At 42.8% G+C, this 20,251-nt stretch overlaps 1 protein-coding gene across 1 annotated transcript in view; it reads right to left on the bottom strand.

The window, feature by feature from the left end:
* Positions 1–300: 300 nt before the first annotated feature.
* Positions 301–20,251, bottom strand: part of LOC103281725 (AT-rich interactive domain-containing protein 3A) — a gene marked incomplete at its 3' end in the record, with an annotated part of 92,388 nt that continues 72,437 nt past the window's right edge. Inside the window, 1 exon segment of the mRNA XM_062966958.1 lies at positions 301–373. Within this exon segment, the coding sequence (XP_062823028.1) occupies positions 301–373 (73 nt within the window).

The raw sequence follows: 20,251 nt of genomic DNA, 5'->3' as shown, positions 1-20,251 counted from the left end.
TCCTAAACCCTTGGGAGACCAGTTTTGGAAACACAGCTTTAAAGGAAACCTTCATGTTGCCAAACCCATTTCAGGACCTTGGAGAGCTCCTTCATTGTCTTGAGAGAAACTTGGCATGGATTTACTGCCCCAGAAACTTGAAAAAAAGTTTTCTGTTCCAGGGGAATTACTCCCAACTGGTGGATGGTTTCATGAGTCCTAAATTCGCCATTATTTGTAATGCAATATGGCCACTCTTGGGTCCTACTCCCTCCATGACCCCAATTGAGAATACAGGACCATTACAGACCCCAAACTCACCTCTCTTCTGCATAAAACCAAACAGATCGTCCAGGAATTCCTTGCGCTTGGGATTGCCGTCTAGTTCATAAAGCTGCAAGTGAGAAAGAACAAATCAAGACATTACATGGGAGAGGCTGGACCTTCTCTGGACCTTCTAAAGAGTGGCTGATTTGTTGTCAGGAGAGCTTGGATTATGTCCTTGGACTAGATGACCCTTGGAGTCTATTCCAACTTTAGGTTTCTGTGGCCATAGGGACCTGGGCTTGGGGACCTCAAGGGAATTAAATCCATCTACCAGAAGAAGAGCCAACCTGTTGTGGTGGTCTAAGCACTGGGCTATGATTAAGGAGGCCAGGTTTCACATCCTGAATCAGCCATGGAAACCCACTGCTTTCATCAGACCTCACTTGGAAATTTCTGCTGCTCCAGAAACAATGGATCCAAACCCCTAATAAGTCAACAGTGTGATTCAGCAGCTAAAAAAGCCAATGTGATCCTAAGTTGAAGCAATAGGAGAATAGAGTCTCAATCAAGCCAAGTCATAGCCCCATTCTGTCCATGTTCTCCAAATCCGTCTTGAATTGAGGTGCCCAGAACTGGATACAGCCACTCCTCTGAGACATTTATGGTTTCCAGACTTTTGATAATTTTGGTTGGCTTCCTCTGGGCCCCTTCCACCTTGTTCATATCCTTCCTGAATTTTGGTATCCAGAACTGGACATGGGGTTATTTCAAGTGCTCTCTGACCAATGCAGAAGAGAGCGGGACTATGACTTCCATTGATCTGAACTCTGTGGTGCTATTGATGCAGCCTAGAATCATATTGGCTTTTTTCAGCTGTAACATCACACTGTGGACTTATGTTCAGTTTGTGATCCACTACAAGTCCTAAATTCCTTTCTCATGCACTGTGTTCTAGTCAAGTTGTCACCCATCCCATCATTTATATTGCCTAACTGTTCCAACCACATATTTCTCAGTTCTTTCATCTTTGAAGTTCATCTTGGATCCTGATCCTGGAGTATTAGCTATCCGTTCCAATTTCTGATCACCTTATACATGTGATCAGCATGCCTTCTATTCTATAGGTTGAGTTGTTTTTTTATATAACTTTATTTATAAGTTTTCCAAAGATTACAATAAAAGTGGGAGAATATTGGGGGTTTTATAGGAAAGTAGTAAATATAGAAGAAGAAGAGAGGGAAAAGGGAATGAGGGGAAAAATATATAAAAATAGGATAAGAGAGGAAAAAGAGAGATATAGTCTTTGTTTGACTTCCATCCTTATCCATCCCATTTTACCACAGAAGATCCTTCCCCTTTATTGATTATCTTCTATTTTTAAGTCTGCTTTTCAATGTTAACATAATTTCCCAAGATCTTTTGATTGGTTTGATTAGGTAATTTATTAATTGCCTTTAAACTATTAATGTTTTCTTCTCTTCCTTAATATATTCTAGGTAGGGTGTCCAGTCTGTACTTTTCTTTGGTAGGCTTGGCGTTTAATTAGTATATATGTTAGTCTATCCATATTTTTGATTTCCATTAGTTTAATTAGCCACTGCTCTATATCCGGTATCTCCTCCTTTCTCCAAAATTTCGCATAAATAATCCTTGCCGTTGTCGTCATATAATTAAACAGCAGTTCCTCATTCTCCTTTAATTTCAATTCAGTAATTCCTAAAGGAAAATGTTCTGGTTTAAATTGGCATTTGATATTTAAAATCTTTTGGATAATCTCATAGATCTCTTTCCAATATTTTTTCGCCTTATCACAAGTCCACCACATGGGGAAGAAAGTTCCTTCTATAAGTTGAGTTTTATTGAGCTTAGGAATCCCACTGGAGCATTGCAGCACACCCAAATACCTGGGAGTCACTCTGGACCATGCTCTGATTTACAAGAAGCACTGCTTGGGTATCAAGCAAAAAGTGGGCGCTAGAAATAACATCATACGAAAGCTGACTGGCACAACCTGGGGATCGCAACCAGGCACAGTGAAGACATCTGCCCTTGCGCTTTGCTACTCTGCTGCTGAATACGCATGCCCAGTGTGGGATTCATCTCATCACGTTAAAACAGTGGATGTGGCTCTTAATGAGTCATGACACATTATCACAGGATGTCTACGCCCAACACTGCTGGAGAAATTATACTGTTTAGCTGGCATTGCACCACCTGGCATCCGTTGGGAAGTAGCAGCCAGTAATAAGAGGACCAAGGCAGTGACATCTCCAGCCCATCCTCTATTCAAATATCAGCCAGCATGCCAACGCTTTAAATCAAGAAACAGCTTCCTAAGTTCCACAGAGATATCGCAGGAACACTTCAGCAATCAAGAGTCCAAAAATGGCAGGCTAAAACCCACAACCTCAATCTGTGGCTGATACCAGATGGGAAACTCCCATCTGGGCGACTTGGAAGGCACTGAACAGGCTGCGCTCTGGCACCACGAGATGCAGAGCCAACCTTAAGAAATGGGGTCACAAAGTGGAGCCCACAATATGCAAGTGCAGAGAAGAGCAAACCACAGACCACCGACTACAATGCAGCCTGAGCCCTGCCACATGCACAATGAATGGAGGACCTTCTCACAGTGAGGCACTCCAAGTGGCCAGCTTCTGGCCAAAGGACATTTAGCATAATGCCAAGTTTTTAGCTTTGTTTGTGGTTTCTCTATAAATTGTAACTGTATCCTCAATTCACTTCTGACACAATAAAGAAAATAAGTAAAAATAGAGTTTAAGGAGTTTTAATGGGTCAATAATCTGTACACAGAAAGGGGAGATGGTTAAGAGGTTGATGTAATTATGATTTTAATTATGTTTTTAACCTTTGCATTGTATGGTTTATCTGTTGTAAGCTTCCTTCAGTCCGCTTGGCAGAGAAAGGTGGGGTAAAAGTATCTTAAATAAATAAATATTCCATCATCTAAGCCATTAGGAGCCTCCGATGGCCTAGGGGATAAAAGCCTTGTGACTTGAAGGTTGGGTTGCTGACCTGAAAGCTGCCAGGTTCGAATCCCACCCGGGGAGAGTGCGGATGAGCTCCTTCTTTCAGCTCCAGCTCCATGCGGGGACATGAGAGAAGCCTCCCATAAGGATGGATGGTAAAACATCAAAACATCCGGGCGTCCCCTGGGCAACGTCCTTGCAGATGGCCAATTCTCTCACTCCGGAAGCAACTCAGGTTGCTCCTGACACGAAAAAAAAATCTAAGCCATTGATAAAGATATGAAATATCCCTGAAAGAGTTGTGAGTTTTCTGGGCTGTATGGCCATATACCAGGAGCATTCTCTCCGCGTTCTGGAAGCATTCTCTCCTGAGAATGCTTCTGGAACATAGCCATGCAGCCCAGAAAACTCAACAACAACCCAGTGATTCTGGCCAAGAAAGCCTTTGGCAGCACATCCTTGAAAGACCCAGGACAGAACCCTCTTTATGGCCTCCATTGGTCCCTTCTTCTTTCTGGAAGGAAGAAGGAAGATGAGCCACTGGACAGAAGCACCCTTTGGGTTTGGCTGGTCAGCCAGCCAAACCCCCAAAAAACCTTTTCATGGGGGTATTTTAATCTAATGATTTTATCTTATATTTCTGCTATAGCCCCCCCCCCACACACACACACACACCTTTGAGGTTGACTGAATTGCATTGGTGGTTGTTTGATATTATTACTATTGATATTATTACTGTTGTATAAACGTTTGTTTTAACTTCTGTTTTATCATCTTCTTGTGTTTTAAACTGTGTGTATTGTTTATGTATTTGCGCCGTTACTTTTGTAACATTGTGAGCTGCCCCGAGTCCCCATGGGGAAATGGTGGCGGGGTACAAATAAAGTATTATTATTATTATTATTATTATTATTATTATTATTATTATTATTATTCCAATGAACCTGCGGACACAGGTTCCAATGAACCTGAGGGCACAACCACAGGAGTCACACCTTCCCAGGAGTGGCCACAGGGGAGGATCCAGACCAAGCACAATCCGAAGACCCAAAGACCTCAACGGCGGAGCAGGCGGAGGATAACATGGTCCAGGTTACAACGGCTGTGAAGGCGGAAGAAGGCTGCAACAGACTGAGAAGCCACTCTCGTTGTGTTAACCACACCACTGCTGGGACCTCATTCTATGAAGACTGTGTGTTGACCATCCGTGCACCGACCTCCACGCATTAAAAAATATCACGCACAGGCGTCTTCCAAGAAATGGAGGACCATCATCCTTGAACTACGAGGGATCGCCTAAGTAAGTAAGTAAGTAAGTAAGTAGTTCCCAATCCAAATCACAGATTGCTGCATGTGTGCAGCTACGGGCAACAGGCAAAGGGATATGGAGAAAAAGAGAACTTGCCCGGTTTATGCTTTCCCACTTCGACACTCTCAGAGCAAACTGATGCTTTTGAGCTCCCCCAAAAAAACGCCATGGGTGACTCATGGGCAGATAGCGGACAAGCCTTCCCTTCCCTCCGCTCCCCCCCCCCCAAGGGACCCATTGTGCCCCCTCCCCACCCTCAACATCGGGCGACCTTTCCCCTTTGCAGCAGCATCGGGTGGAAGAGATAAATATTTGATGTCGCTCTCGCTGGGTGTCGGCTGTGGAGCCTTGCGTGACACCTGTAGGGATTTCCACCCTCTCCCTGCCCTGGCCTTCCTCTCTCTCTCTCTCTCTCTCTCTCTCTCTCTCTGCCGACATCAGGGCAATTAGCAAGTGGGGGGCAGGCCCCTCCTGACCTCTGGCCCCGATTATCTGGACTCCAGCCGAGGGACATTGATGGAGAGGGAGGGAAAAGGGGAGGGCAAGGATGGACTCCTAAGGCTCACCATCCAGCTGCAACCAAATAAAGCAACATCAGCCCTAAAGACAAACTATATGGCCTTTCCATTGTTTATAATACTTTTTTACAATCTGTTCTAACGGGATTTTGACCAGCTTGTTTTCATAATAGCATGCTTGATTCTATCCCAACATTTATATTTTCTAGTAGGTCTTGTCTTGAAGGTGGTGAGATGCTTTGGGTCTCAATTCAGAGAAGAAAGCAGGATACAAATAATAATAACAACTATTGGGAATCATCTTGGACTACTCAAGTCTAGATGTACAGTAGAGTCTCACTAATCCAAGCCTCGCTTATCCAAGCCTCTGGATAATCCAAGCCATTTTTGTAGTCAATGTTTTCAATATATCGTGATATTTTGGTGCTAAATTCATAAATAGAGTAAATACAACATAACATTACCGCGTATTGAATTATCTTTTCTGTCAAATTTGTTGTATAACATGAAGTTTTGGTGCTTAATTTGTAAAATCATAACCTAATTTGATGTTTAATAGGCTTTTCCTTAATCCCTCCTTATTATCCAAGATATTCGCTTATCCAAGCTTCTGCCGGCCCATTTAGCTTGGATAAGTGAGACTCTACTGTACTTAGATAGATGATAGAGTTAGATTGAGGGAATCCTTTCCCTGTTTCCAAAGCATACCTAGACAGGCTTGACTTGTTTCACTCTATCCTGTTTATGTCACATCCCTTACTTTGAAGTTAGTAGAAATGTGAATCTTTAGAGACACTATCTTCCTATTGGTCAGAATGTCTTTTAGGGCTCCAATAAACTGGACCATGAGGTCCGAACCATTTTGGTTCTCTCTTCTTCCTTTGTTCTTCTAGCTAACAAGAAGCATCTTGCTGTCTCTCCTGGCAAGATATAACTATTTAGATGTTTGTTATTTTTCCTTTCTTATTTTTCCTTAGAAACCAGTCTAGAGTAGACTAGACAGCTCCCAAGCCTTTCTATCTACAGTGGAGTTCTTTTTACCTGAATAAATACTTTTTGAACTTTTATTGAGACTCTGCAGTCCATTGCAATCCTAAATAGACAAAGGCTTCTCTTTGCTCATCGCGTGAAAGTAACTGTTGCATTTGAAAGCTTTGCTTTTGCTACTCTGCTGATTTTGGTGGAATCTCCCCCAGAGAAGGTTAAATTGAGTCTAACCGCTCAGAGATTACCACAATAACAACAACAACAACAACAACAACAACAACAACAACAACAACTACAAATAGTATTAACAACAAGCAGTAGATGGGGCCCAGAATTGTGTTGGTACACAACATCAGGGATGGTGCAGAAGGTGGAAGGAGAAAGCTGTAGGCATGGAGTTGGAGAAACAAGCAACAACAACAACAAACAACAACATGGTCCGATTGAAGGCTGAAGCATGAGGTTTTTAGACAAATGGATCTAATTTACATATGTTTTAAATGTTATGTATTTTAATGATGTATTTTTATAGTTTTAATTGATGATATGTACTGTTTTTGTTTTATTATTATGTTCTTGGCATTAAATGTTGCCAACTGTTGTAAGCTGCCCTGAGTCCCCCTGGATGAGAAGGGCGGGGAATACATGATGGAAATAAATAAACAAACAAACAACAACAACAACAATGCTCAGTTTGCTTGGAGAAGGAACAACGTCCAAACCAGTGTGGATTGGATTTAAGAGCTATGAGTGTGAATTGTCACCTAGGTCAAATTCATGTAGATTATTATTTAAACTGAACTGAATTAAATTGCATTTTCCTACAGGTAAATCTACACCAGGCATGGGCCAACTTGGGCCCTCCAGGTGTTTTGGACTTCAACTCCCACAATTCCTAACAGCCTACCGGCTGTTAGGAATTGTGGGAGTTGAAGTCCAAAACACCTGGAGGGCCAAAGTTGGCCCAGGCCTGATCTACACTATAGAATTAATGCAGTTTGGCACCATGAGTGCCTGCAACAGGCAGAGGTTGGCATCCAAGGCATTTCGTGCAAACATGAGAAGGGGAAATCCCTTTCGCTGGCCAAACGTGATGCCCTTTGCCTTTCCGAGATGCAGACGGTCACTCTCTGGCCCCTCGACCTTCCAAACGGTCAGCAAAACACCTTTCTTTGCCAAGGGAAAGCGGGAGCACACCTCATTAATCCATGGCCGATGCTGTGAACTCAGAGACCGATTGGCAAGTCCTTGGACGGCGATGGGCACAGTTCCAGCTGGGGAGAAGCCAAACAGGTGAAATTTCTGTCGTCTGGGGCATTAACTCTTTGGCTGCCAATGGAGCGACTGGTTATTTTATTTCCCTGCTCCACAGCCCATGCTTTCCACAGTCCAGCGGGTCAGCTGCCTGGTATTTTTGCACTACAACTCCCATCAAGACATTGCACAACACCCAACATCTATCTATCCATCTACGTGGGCTATCCAGAAAGTAGATTACGTTTTGGAATTAAAAATGAACAAAGTATAGGAGAAAACATTTACCATATGCAGTTGAAAGCCAGACCCAAATACCACTTCTCAGCATAGTCGCCATTCAAATCTAGGCACTTATCATAGCGATGAATGAGCTTGGCAACTCCTTCCCCACAAAACTCTGCCGCTTGAGTCCTCAACCAGCCGGTCACCCCTTCCCGCAGCTGCGCATCTTTGCCATGAATGAGCTTGGCAACTCCTTCCCCACCAAACTCTGCCGCTTGCATCCTCAACCAGCCGGTCACCCCTTTGTCACCAAAATGCTGCGTTGAGGATGCAAGCGGCAGAGCTTTGTGGGGAAGAAGTTGCCAAGCTCATTCATCGCTATGATAAGTGCCTAGATTTGAATGGCGACTATGGCCTTTGGAGATACAGTCATTAATTAATCAGCCCCAGAGGGTTTTTAATAATCTATCCTGCATTTATTACGATTTTACCATTTATGTGTTTTAAATGCAATTTTTTATCCTGTATTTTTTGTTTTAATTGATATCTTGTATTACTGTTTTATCTTTTTATAGTGTGATTTGTATTATGTTGCCTATATTTTGTCCTATATTGTTTGGGCCTCTGCCCCATGTAAGCCGCCCCAAGTCCCTGCGGGGAAATGGTGGCAGGGTATAAATAAAGTTTTATTATTTTTATTTTATTGTATGACACAGCAAACAAGATAGACATGCTGGATTTCATATCACAAAATCAAAAGTCGAACACTTCCCAAGTGTCTAGGACTGAGTGATGTATTTTCAGATGATGCGCGCAGATATTATTATTATTATTATTATTATTATTATTATTATTATTATTATTATGTTGAGAAGTGGTATTTGGATCTGGCTTTCAACTGCATATGGTAAATGTTTTCTCCTATACTTTGTTCATTTTTAATTCCAAAACGTAATCTACTTTCTGGATAACCCTCGTATGTATCTATCTAAAAGTCAAAATATGTATGCATGTTTCTATGTATGTGTCTATCTACCTATGTTTGTATGGTGATGGCTCCTACATCCAGAGAGCCCTGTGACTCCCACCAGCAATGGATCTCGACCAATGGATCCGTGCACCAACAATGGACCTTGGCGCACAGACCTTCCTTGGCGCACAGATTTGGAAGATAATGACAGAGTATGATGGGAGTTATAATTCACCCATATACAAAGAGCACTGTTAACCCCACCAGTGACGGATCAGGACCATGTTTGGCCCACAGACCCAACATGACCAATGGAAAACACTGGATAGAAAGGATTAGTTACTGCAATCTAAGTATGATTGCAATACCAAGATGGAACCACCAGAAGGCAGTATATACATAGAAAGGATTAGCTATTGGTCTATAATAATGTATGGATGCAATGCTCGAGTGGAACCACAAGAGGGCAGTATATAGATAGAAAGGATTGCTGCCCTCTAGGTATGTATGTATGCAGTGTTCAGACTGAACCACAAGAGGGTAGCATATAGATAGAAAGGATTAGCTACTGGCCCATAGGTATATATCTATGCAATACCAAGATATAACACAAGATGGTAGTATATAGATAGAAGGGATTAGCTACTGCCCTCTAGATATGTATGTATGCAGTGCTCAGATGGAACCATAAGAGGTCAGTGTATAGATAGAAAGGATTAGCTACTGGTCCATAGGTATGTATGTATACAATGATGAGATGTAACACAAGACGGCAGTATATAGATAGCTACTATGTATGGCTGCAGTGCTCAGATGGAACCATAAGAGGGCAGTGTATAGATAGAAAGGATTAGCTACAGGTCCATAGGTATTTATGTACACAATGATGAGATGTAACACAAGATGGCAGTATATAGATAGAAAGGATTAATTACTATGTATGTATGCAGTGCTCAGATGGAACCATAAGAGGGTAGTGTATAGATAGAAAGGATTAGCTGCTGGTCCATAGGTATTTATTTATACAATGATGAGATGTAACACAAGATGGCAGTATATAGATAGAAAGGATTAGCTACTATGTATGGCTGCAGTGCTCAGATGGAACCATAAGAGGGCAGTGTATAGATAGAAAGGATTAGCTGCTTGTCCATAGGTATTTATGTATACAATTATGAGATGTAACACAAGATGGCAGTATATAGACAGAAAGGATTAGCTACTATGTATGGATGCAGTGCTCAGAAGGAATCACAAAGGGAAAGTATATAGACAAAAAGGATCAGATACTGCCCTCTAGGTATGCATGGATGCAATACTGAGATGCAACACAAGAGGGCAGTATATAGATAGAAAGGATTATTGTTCTTTAGATATGTATGTATGCAGCACTCAGATAGAACCACAAGAGGGCAGTGTATAGATAAAAAGGATCCCTGCCCTCTAGGTATATAAGGATGCAGAGCTCAGATGGAACCACAAGAGGGCAGTGTATACATAGAAAGGATTAGCTGCTGTTAGGAATTGTGGGAGTTGAAGTCCAGTGCAGTTGGACTGCATTATGTGAAGTCTACACTTGCCAAATGATGCTGCCTAGGTTTGCAGGAGAAGCAAATTCCTGTGTTTGGAAGCTCTTGGCTTCCTCCCAGTGGATGGTGACACTATCAACCCGTGGCCGGAGTCCAGGCATCTACTGAACTGGCAGGCGGCCCGGCCAGCGGCTTCCTGACTCAGGAAAGCCATAATATGCACAAGTCCTTAGTCGGAGAACTCTCTCTCTCTCTCTCTCTCTTTCCAAGAACAAGGTGAGCAAACAGCAAGGAGGTTATGAGATAAATAGCTCTTGCCATCACAACATTCCTCCTCACCATAGAATCCCAGAGTTGGAAGGGGACCCCTAAGGTCATCTAGTCCAGACTGACTGGACAATGCAGGAAGACCCAACTGAATCACACTTAAAAAATGCAAAAGACTTCCAAATAAGAAGGTTTTACCGCACTCTTTTCCATTCTCAATTAATTTTAATGCAAAGCCATAGCCTTGTATTCGTCTAGATTAGAGCTTTCCGAATTATTTGTTGCAACACTCAACTGCGGTGTGTAGGTGGGTTGCATGAATATAATGAGAAACAACAAAAATATTGGAAACCCATGATATTATCTTACAAATCATATATTTTTGGACATGTACATGAAAGATTCTCGTGAGATATCTTGTGTGTCCATGCATTTCATTAGTGCAATGTATAAGTGTGTCCGTATCTCTTACAAAGGGCTGGTTTGGTAGTAAAACTGAATCACTGTGTTGCGAAACGATGCAGGTCTAGAAAGTGTGCCACCAAAACGAAAGGTTTGGAAAGCTCTGGTCTAGATCAATATGCGAAGCGTTCTTGCCGCATCTTTGAGACTAATCAAAAGTGTCATAACTTTTGTAGGATTAAATCTACTTCATCAAATGTTAGGAGTGTTGAAATATTGTTTCATTTTCATAAAGAAACGCCTTTTTACACTAACAACCTGATATAAAGGAAAAGCCAAAGGAAAAGGCAGACAGGAGATACAGTTGGGCTTCTATAAGGAATGGATTCGGCATCCACAGATTCAGCTATCCACAGATTAGACACAAAGACAAGAAGGCAGAATCAAAGCACTCCGAACAGATGGCCACTCTGCTTTAAAAAAAACCCAGAGAAGTCCTGCACCTTCCAAGGACAATGGGGGGAATCTGGCACCAGATCATGTTCTCTTAAAGCTGTGGTTCTCAACCTGTGGGTCGGGACCCCTGGGGAGGGCTCTTTGATTGCAGGTGAACTATAAATCCCAACAACTACAACTCCCAAATGTCAAGATCTATTTTCTCCAAACTCCACCAATGTCTGAACTACAACTCCAAAGGTCAAGGTCAATGCCCACCAAACCTTTCCAATATTTTCCGTTGATCATGGGAGTTTGCTGTGCCAAGTTTGGCTCAGTTTTATTTTGGTGGAGTTCAGAATGCTCTTTGGTTGTAGGTGAACTATAAATCCCAGCAACTACAAATCCCAAATGACAAAATCAATCCCACCAGTATCCAAATGTGGGCGTATTTGGTATTTGTGTCAAATTTGGTCCAAGTGAATGAAAACACATCCTGGATATCAGATATTTACATTACGATTCATAACAGTAGCAAAATGACAGTGATGAAGTAGCAACGAAAATAATTTTATGGTTGAGGGTCAGCACAACATAAGGGGCCCGGCATTAGGAAGGTTGAGAACCACTGTCTTAAAGGCACAGGAGCCACAATACGGTTGGAACGGTGGCAATCTTCCCATGCCCTGCGGAAATCAGGATCCATAATGAAGTTAGAATAAATTTCTCACTCCATCTCCATCCAGAGCGAACCAGAAGCAACTGGACTGAGCTGGAGCAAAGGAGGGAGCAAAGGAGGGAGAAAGGGCGAGAAGGCTGGAATTCTGCTTTTCAGCACTATATTTATTAAGCCACCTGGATACCGATTAACTTCCCGGTTTGGTGTTGCTTTTATTGCTTTTTCTTTTTGCATGGCCATTTCATTCCCATCGGCTGAAAAATGAGGAGAGAAGGAATCCGGGAAGTGGAAGGAGAATTCCGTTCGATCATATTAATGAATGGCTTTACCTTTCTAGCATCCAGCCGCATCCTTCTCCAAAAGCTTTGCATCTCACATAGACTTGTTCTAATAGCAGTAGGCTTAATGCTATTTTAATATTATTATGTCATAATGTTGGGAGCCAGTCTGGGGGTTGATCAAGAGAGAAAGCGGGGCAATAATAGTAGCAAGAAGAACATCTTAGAACAGGCATGGGCAAACTTGGGCTGAGGGGGAAAAGGAAGGGGCCTGGGGGTGTTAGGAATTGGGGGAGTTGAAGTCCAAGACACCTGGAGAGAGGGCCCAAGTTTGCCCATGGCTGCCTTAGAACATGGTAGCCTTGAAAGCTCCAAAAGATATACTAATACATTGCAGAGGTTCTCTTTTTATGATAGAGTTACAAGCTGGGGAGATGCAGGGAACGCCGTGGATGGAGCGTATCTGGATTTCGGTAAGGCCAAGGAGTTTTCAAGGGAGTGCAGATTAGACCTGAGAACTCAGGGCATGAAAAGCAGGCAAACTAGATAATCTCAGAGGATTTGTGATAAGACCTTGAAGTCCAGATGTGCTAGGCATGATGTCATGGGTGCCTTGGCAGGTTAAAATTAAGTGGTTTGGGTTTCAGGCCTTTCAGAGGAGACAATGTTGCAATGTTGATTGGTCTCCTGTTCCTGATTCTTGTTCATGATTCCTGTTCCTGATTCCAAGCTCATGGTTCCTGTATTGTCAAGATTCCTGTTTCATGTTCCTGTTTATGCCTATATGCCTTTGGAGAATTTACCTTGGAGAGGTTCCTGTTTTCATGTTCATGGATATGCCTTTGGATTAATTCTATGATTTTGGATTCCCTGGTTTTGGTATTTAACCTGGCATTTTTGGATTACTGCTACTGAACTCTGGCTTCTTTTGTGTATTGCATTTTATGCCCTGACTGTCTCTTTTGGATTTGCCCTTTTTAATAAACAGTCTTTTGCTGGCTCACTGGGCTCTGGTGTGGTGCTGGGTCCAGTGCTAAGGAGCAACAGGTGGCAAGAGAGAGAACGCACACCTGTTGCCCTCTTTCATTCCTATTCCTTCTTGTCATTAGACAGGAACAAAAGTGAATGATGTAACTCTCGTCATGACTGTCACATGGTCATGACTCAGCTTCTTCAGCATGTCCCTTCAGTTCTACATCATCCTCCATTTAACCCTTCAGCAGGTGTGTGACCACATTGTTGTGGTTCAGTCTGATGATGAAGGAGGATTTGGGTTTATGCAGGTTGACCAAGGAAATGTTGAAGGCTCTAAATTGTCAGAAAGGCCACAGGCTAGCAGGGAAGCTGAAGTCAGTGATAAGGGTGAACTTTCACAGGATATAGAACATCAACAAAGCCCAGGTGGCTTTGGCAGCGAGTCAGAGGAGTCTTCCTTAGATAGAGAGACAAGGTTAATGTTAAGAGTTCATCGTCCCAGGCATTCTCTGAGAATAGCTGGGAAATGTGTGGGAACTCAAGGTCACAGGAATGCTTTCTTAGCCTGTAAGCATGGTTAAATAGGGAGAAACAGGCAAAGATTTCAGATGAAGCAACGTTGATTTTGGCAGCTTAATTCCTGCCTTGTCTCTGCTCATGGAAAGGGATTCTTGCTTTTATTCCTCCCTAGATACTGTCTGTTGGATTGTATTTTGGAGTTCACGATGCCTTGTTTTTCAGGACTGATTTGCTATATTAGAGACTTTGAGCTATATTCTACAGAGACCTTGAACTATATTCTGCAGATTGCCTTTGCAACTGGATTACTGCTTTCTTTACTGTCTTTTATTAAGACTTTGCTATCTTTTATCAATAAACTGTAAAAACCAAGTCTGCTGTGGTGGAGTGTGTGTTAAGAGCAAGGTGAACCAGTGCTGTGGTGCAACACACATGTCCATTAGAACAGTATTTCCCACCAGTATTACACAATAGGGTCACCGACAATGCATACCTGTCTAACAGTACATTATCTATCTAACAGAATATTTGCAGAAAGAGGGGGGAGATCCTTCTGGATAAAGTCTAGATCAGGCATGGTCAAACTTTAGCCTTCCAGGTGTTTTGGACTTCAACTCCCGCAATTCCTAACAGCCTACCGGCTGTTAGGAATTGTGGGAGTTGAAGTCCAAAACACCTGGAGGGAGGACTGAATATGGCCCATGCCTTGTCTAGATGCATCCTAGGAGACTAAGGTTAAAATCCCCAAGGATGGCCCTAGACTCCAGGGCCAGAGGTCAGGACCCCGTCCCTTGTTGTGAGGTCAGCAAGGAGGAAGCCCGCATTTTGACCTTTCAGAGAGTCTATTGATGATCCATTAAGTGTAACCCATTCAGGCTACTTTGAAGAGCAAAAGAGGTCACCAAGAGACCCAAAGTTAGCTCTAGTTTGAAGCAGAATAGAGTGCAGCTATGGCTTGATCTGGACACGATCCTCCTCTTGATGCAGCCTAGAATCACACTGGCCTTTTGAGCTGCTGCATCACACCCTTGGCTCATGTTTAAATTGTGGTCCACTAGGTCTCCAAAATCCCTTTCACATGGACTGCTTTCAAGCCCAATAGCTCTGCAATTCCATCCCAGTTATCTGTGCCCCAGTAAGCATTCGGTGTCCTGCAGTTTCTGTCGTTGCAGCCTAGAATCACACTGGCCTTTTGAGCTGCTGCATCACACTCTTGGCTCATGTTTAAATTGTGGTCCACTAGGTCTCCAAAATCCCTTTCACATGGACTGCTTTCAAGCCCAATAGCTCTGCAATTCCATCCCAGTTATCTGTGCCCCAGTAAGCATTCGGTGTCCTGCAGTTTCTGTCGTTGCAGCCTAGAATCACACTGGCCTTTTGAGCTGCTGCATCACACTCTTGGCTCATGTTTAAATTATGGTCCACTAGGTCTCCAAAATCCCTTTCACATGGACTGCTTTCAAGCCCAATAGCTCTGCGTTTCCATCCCAGTTATCTCTGCTTTCGGTGTCCTGCGGTTTCTGTCGTTAACGGATGCTCCGTTGACTGTGACAAACGGCCAGACGGGAGATCGATGCTCCGGCCATAAAAGTCAGGGCGCATGAAGGAAAAATTAGTGCTAATCGAAAGTGCTATAGACACCAATTCCTCCCAGGAAGCTCCCTTGCGAGAATTTAAAGCCCGCTGAAAAGAAACAAAACTCAGCAATCCGGAATGGATTTCCAAAAGGCGCACAAAAGGACGCGCAGGAGGCGAGGAGGACAAAACGGGATCGTTGGAAGAAACAATTGGGTTCAAAGTGGTTGTTAAGAGACAGCATTTGTGAAAAACACACGCAGAATGGGAAAATACGGCTGGAGAAATAAGTGATGGAGGCCAAACTAGGCCGGCTTTGAATCATGGCCAAGAAGGATCATCACAAGAGCTGAGTAATGGTCTGAGCACTGAATCCTTGTTCTGCTATGGAAACCACTTGCACTGCCACAGCTCCATGCTATACAATCCTGGGAACTATACTTTGGGAATGAATCCACAGTCTTTGGAAAAGAAGGCTAAGGACCTTGCAGAACTAAAAATCCCAGAACTTCATATCATGGCACCACAGCAGTTAAAGTGATGCCAAACTACATTCATTCTCTAGTGTAGATGCACTCCCATTGGGTGATCCTGCACAAGTCACACTCTCTCAACTTAAAACATGATGATGATGGTGAGGACGTTTAACTATACCCCACTTTCTCTCTCTACAAAGGAGGCACATTAAATAATAATAAATTACATTACATTTTATTTGTACCCGGTCCCATCTTGCCCGAAGAGAACCGGAGGAGCTTACATCGAGGCTTAAAGGCATTTCAATGCAATTTAAAAGTCCAAAAATATACAAACAGAATTAAATATCAATGGTATTAATTAAAAATTAACAGTTACAATTCTTAAACTGATTTTAAAAGGTATCCAAAGCTACACAGCATTTCAATCCCCTGCAAAAGGAAAACAGATGACACTCGTCGTGTTTTGAACCCAGGACATTTCACAGGTCACTAGAAAACCACTGTCTGTATCCTTGGGCTTCATCTTACCTTTCCGTCCCTCTTGCATTTTTCACTTCCAAAGTTTTTCTCTTGCTATATGTGTGTGTATCTTGGTATCCAGTTTGCGAGTCGCTGTGTCCATCGGTTGTCTTTTTTTCACGCGCTATGCCCTGATCATTTTCCTTCTTTTTTGCCTCATAGACTTCCTTGACCACATCACATACCCCGATACTTTGACGCAGCTCTTTATTGCTGACTTTCTCTCATAGGTCACACCACAAATCCTTCTTTCTTTCCATTGCTTGAGTTACTGCTGGTTTTTCCTCCTCTCACTGTCTTGTTGCCCATGTTTCAGATGCATTTAACATTGCCAGTAGAACTGTAGTGTTGAAGATATCTGCTCTGGCCTTGATTGGCAGCTTATCATCTGTGAGCACTGTCTGGCTTTGATTAGAAGCTATCCAAGCAGCCTTGTATCTTCTTGCCCATTCTCCATTTGCCAGTTTATTCAACTGTACTTATTGACCAAGATATACATATTCAGTCACTTCCTCAATTTCATCTCCATTTATAACATGGCTGGAAACCCTGGAAACATGGCTCATTTTTTACCTATTTCATTTTCTTCAAGTTTATTTCCAGTACAGTAGAGTCTCACTTATCCAAGCTAAATGGGCCGGCAGAAGCTTGGATAAGCGAATATCTTGGATAATAAGGAGGGATTAAGGAAAAGCCTATTAAACATCAAATTAGGTTATGATTTTAAAAATTAAGCACCAAAACTTCATGTTATACAACAAATTTGACAGAAAAAGTAGCTCAATACGCAGTAATGCTATGTTGTAATTACTGTATTTACGAATTTAGCACCAAAATATCACAATATATTGAAAACATTGACTACAAAAATGGCTTGGATTATCCAGAGGCTTGGATAAGTGAGGCTTGGATAAGTGAGACTCTACTGTACTACCAATTTTGAAAGTCGAGCTAGTTGTTGGAGATCATGTTGTAGATCCGGATTTTTGGCAAAAAGGGTGCCATCGCCCGTGAAGAGGATATTAGAAAGTTGTTCCTTGTCAATTGAAATTTTGCCATTAAATTTGATTTTTTTTGGAAGAGGTTTTCTAAAGTCACCAAAAACAGTTTGGCAATATTGTGTCTCCTTGATGCACTCTTTTGGAGGCTTGCGCAATTCGGCTGGAGGGCGATCCATTTTTGGCATCCAAATTTCACCCAGATCCATAAAGACCTTGCAAAGCTACAGTTCCCAGGATTCCATGGCATGAACCCATGGCAGGCAAAGTAATGTCAAGCTGCATTTATTCAACAGTGTAGATGTACAGTTTTGCACATATGCACCCATACACACCCAAAAATTGGCTATTGGAAATATCTGTTTTTGGCTAGGCAGCCAAAAGATCCAAAAAGAGTCAGTTCCTGAGACCTTTTCCTTCCTTTCTTTCAAGGGGGTCTCTGTTTGAGGAATGGGGTTAAGGAAGCATGCACCACATACTGCCAAATAGAAGCTGTGCCCGGCAGGCATGTGGGAAATTTTGGGTGAAAAAAACATGGGTGGCTGAGCCTTTGCCTTTATAGCCGTCCAAACAAGCTGAACAAGCCAGATTGGCCAAAGGGAACCAACCAACCCGAATCCGTGCACAAGCCTACTCCTTTGTTTATTCTGATATGGCACACTTCTGACAACAGTTTAATATCCGTTGTGTGCACCCTGTATTGGTGCTTTTTTTGGTATTCACATACATATCCTGGATTTACACCGGTTTGGTGCCGAGCATTAAGGATAGCATTGATCTCAACGGAGTCGAAGGCCTTTTGGTAATCAACAAAAGCAAGGCAAACAGGAACTCAATATTCTCTGCTTTTTTCCAGTAGCTGTTTGACTGCGTGGATATGATCGAGGGTGGAGTGTCCACGTCTGAAGCCTTCGGTTGATTTCCACATCTTGAGTCATTCTTTGTAGCAGGATCCTTGTGTACAGTTTATATAGTTGAGAGAGGATTGTAATAGGACGATAGTTGCTAAGCTTTTTGGTGTTGCCTTTCTTCATTAGAAGGATGGTTTCAGGCATTGTCCAATCTTTAGGTAAGATGGCACTTCACAAGTATGGTGCAAAACGTTCTGCTATCATTTTACATAATTCTGGAGACCAAGAGACTACAAGTGGCCCTTGGGTAGACCTTGGTTAAGCTATTTGGCCAGAAATGGAAAAGAATCGTACATTTTGGCAAATGGTAGATTTGCATGAAGCCCAAAGGAGTGGATCAACAACAAATTGAATACAATAGAAATATATATGTGTATGGGTGCATATGTGCCCATCTTCACTGTTGAATTAATCCAGCTTGATATTGCTTTGCCTTCCATGGGTTCATGCCATGGAATCCTGGGAATTGTAGCTTTGCAAGGTCTTTATCCTTCACTGCCCATGGGTGCATCTACAGTATAGAATTAATGCAGTCTGACACTACTTTAACTATCAGTACTCAATGCTATGGAATAATGGGACTTGTAGTTTGGTGTAGCACCAGCACTCTTTCTCAGTGAGGCCTAAAGACCTTGGAAATCGACAACTTTCCGATGCCCACGGCACTGAACTACAGTAGTTGAAGTGGTGTCAAACTGCACTATTTCCAAAATGTAGATGCACTCCAAGACAATGTAAGAGTAGTAGACTCTCCTTCTTTGGAGGGCTGCAAACAGAATTTGGCTGGGCATCAAATGGGGTTGGAGTAGATGGCCTTTGGGATCCCTTACAGCTCTAGAATTCCATGAACATGAGAAGGAACCCCTTCATTGAGAAAGCTGATCCACGGAGGGATATTTTGCATCAGAGGGTGGTGGACACTCCTTCTTTGGAGGTCTTCTGAGGTTGAATGGGCATTGAATGGAATTGGTCTAGATGACCTTAAGGGTCCCTTCCAGCTCTAGAATTCCATGACTGTATTTTATGATTCCAAACATTAGAAGGGACCTCTTTATTGGGGAATACGATGCCTCAAAGGGTGATGGAGTCTTCAATCCAAAAGCGTATGGGCTTCGTCCTGTTGTATTGTCCTGCATCGTTAAATGAGTTGGACCTGATGGCCATGGAGGTCCCTTCCAGGTCGAGAATTATATGATTGTATTCTATCATTCTGAAAATTACCGAGAAAGCTGATTGACAGTGGAACTCCACCTCAAAGACTGGTGGACTCTCCTTTTTTGGTCATTTTCAGAGTTGAATTTTCCCGCATGTCCTATTGGGGTTGGACTAGATGACCTTAGTGGGTCCCATCAAGTTCTAGAATTCTTGGACATCTTCAGAATAGTACTTTCCCGCAGGTCCTATTGGGGTTGGACTAGATGACCTTAGTGGGTCCCTTCAAGTTCTAGAATTCTTGGACATCTTCAGAATAGTACTTTCTTGCATGTCCAAATGGGGTCGGACTAGATGACCTTAGTGGGTCCCTTCCAGTTCTAGAATTCTTGGACATCTTCAGAATAGTACTTTCCCGCAGGTCCTATTGGGGTTGGACTAGATGACCTTAGTGGGTCCCATCAAGTTCTAGAATTCTTGGACATCTTCAGAATAGTACTTTCCCGCAGGTCCTATTGGGGTTGGACTAGATGACCTTAGTGGGTCCCTTCAAGTTCTAGAATTCTTGGACATCTTCAGAATAGTACTTTCTTGCATGTCCAAATGGGGTCGGACTAGATGACCTTAGTGGGTCCCTTCCAGTTCTAGAATTCTTGGACATCTTCAGAATAGTACTTTCCCGCAGGTCCTATTGGGGTTGGACTAGATGACCTTAGTGGGTTCCTTCAAGTTCTAGAATTCTTGGACATCTTCAGAATAGTACTTTCTTGCATGTCCAAATGGGGTCGGACTAGATGACCTTAGTGGGTCCCTTCCAGTTCTAGAATTCTATGATGATGGGTGATGTCATCCTTCCTGGCTCTGATTCCTGTCTGTCCCTGGGAGCTGCCCTCCGTCAAAGGCATCTGGACTCCGTGGCCTCCGCTTGCCTGCCTTCGGGGCTTCTCCACCCCATCTTTCAGGAATGTTCGCCCAGCTCTTTCAAGCAAGGAAGGCCCAAAAAAAGAAAGAAAGGAGGGGAGGGAAAAAAACCC

This window comes from Anolis carolinensis, unplaced genomic scaffold, assembly GCF_035594765.1.
Source record: "Anolis carolinensis isolate JA03-04 unplaced genomic scaffold, rAnoCar3.1.pri scaffold_53, whole genome shotgun sequence".
In the NCBI taxonomy this organism is placed as follows: Eukaryota; Metazoa; Chordata; class Lepidosauria; order Squamata; family Dactyloidae; genus Anolis; species Anolis carolinensis.
This window is presented reverse-complemented; position numbering and strand designations above follow the sequence as displayed.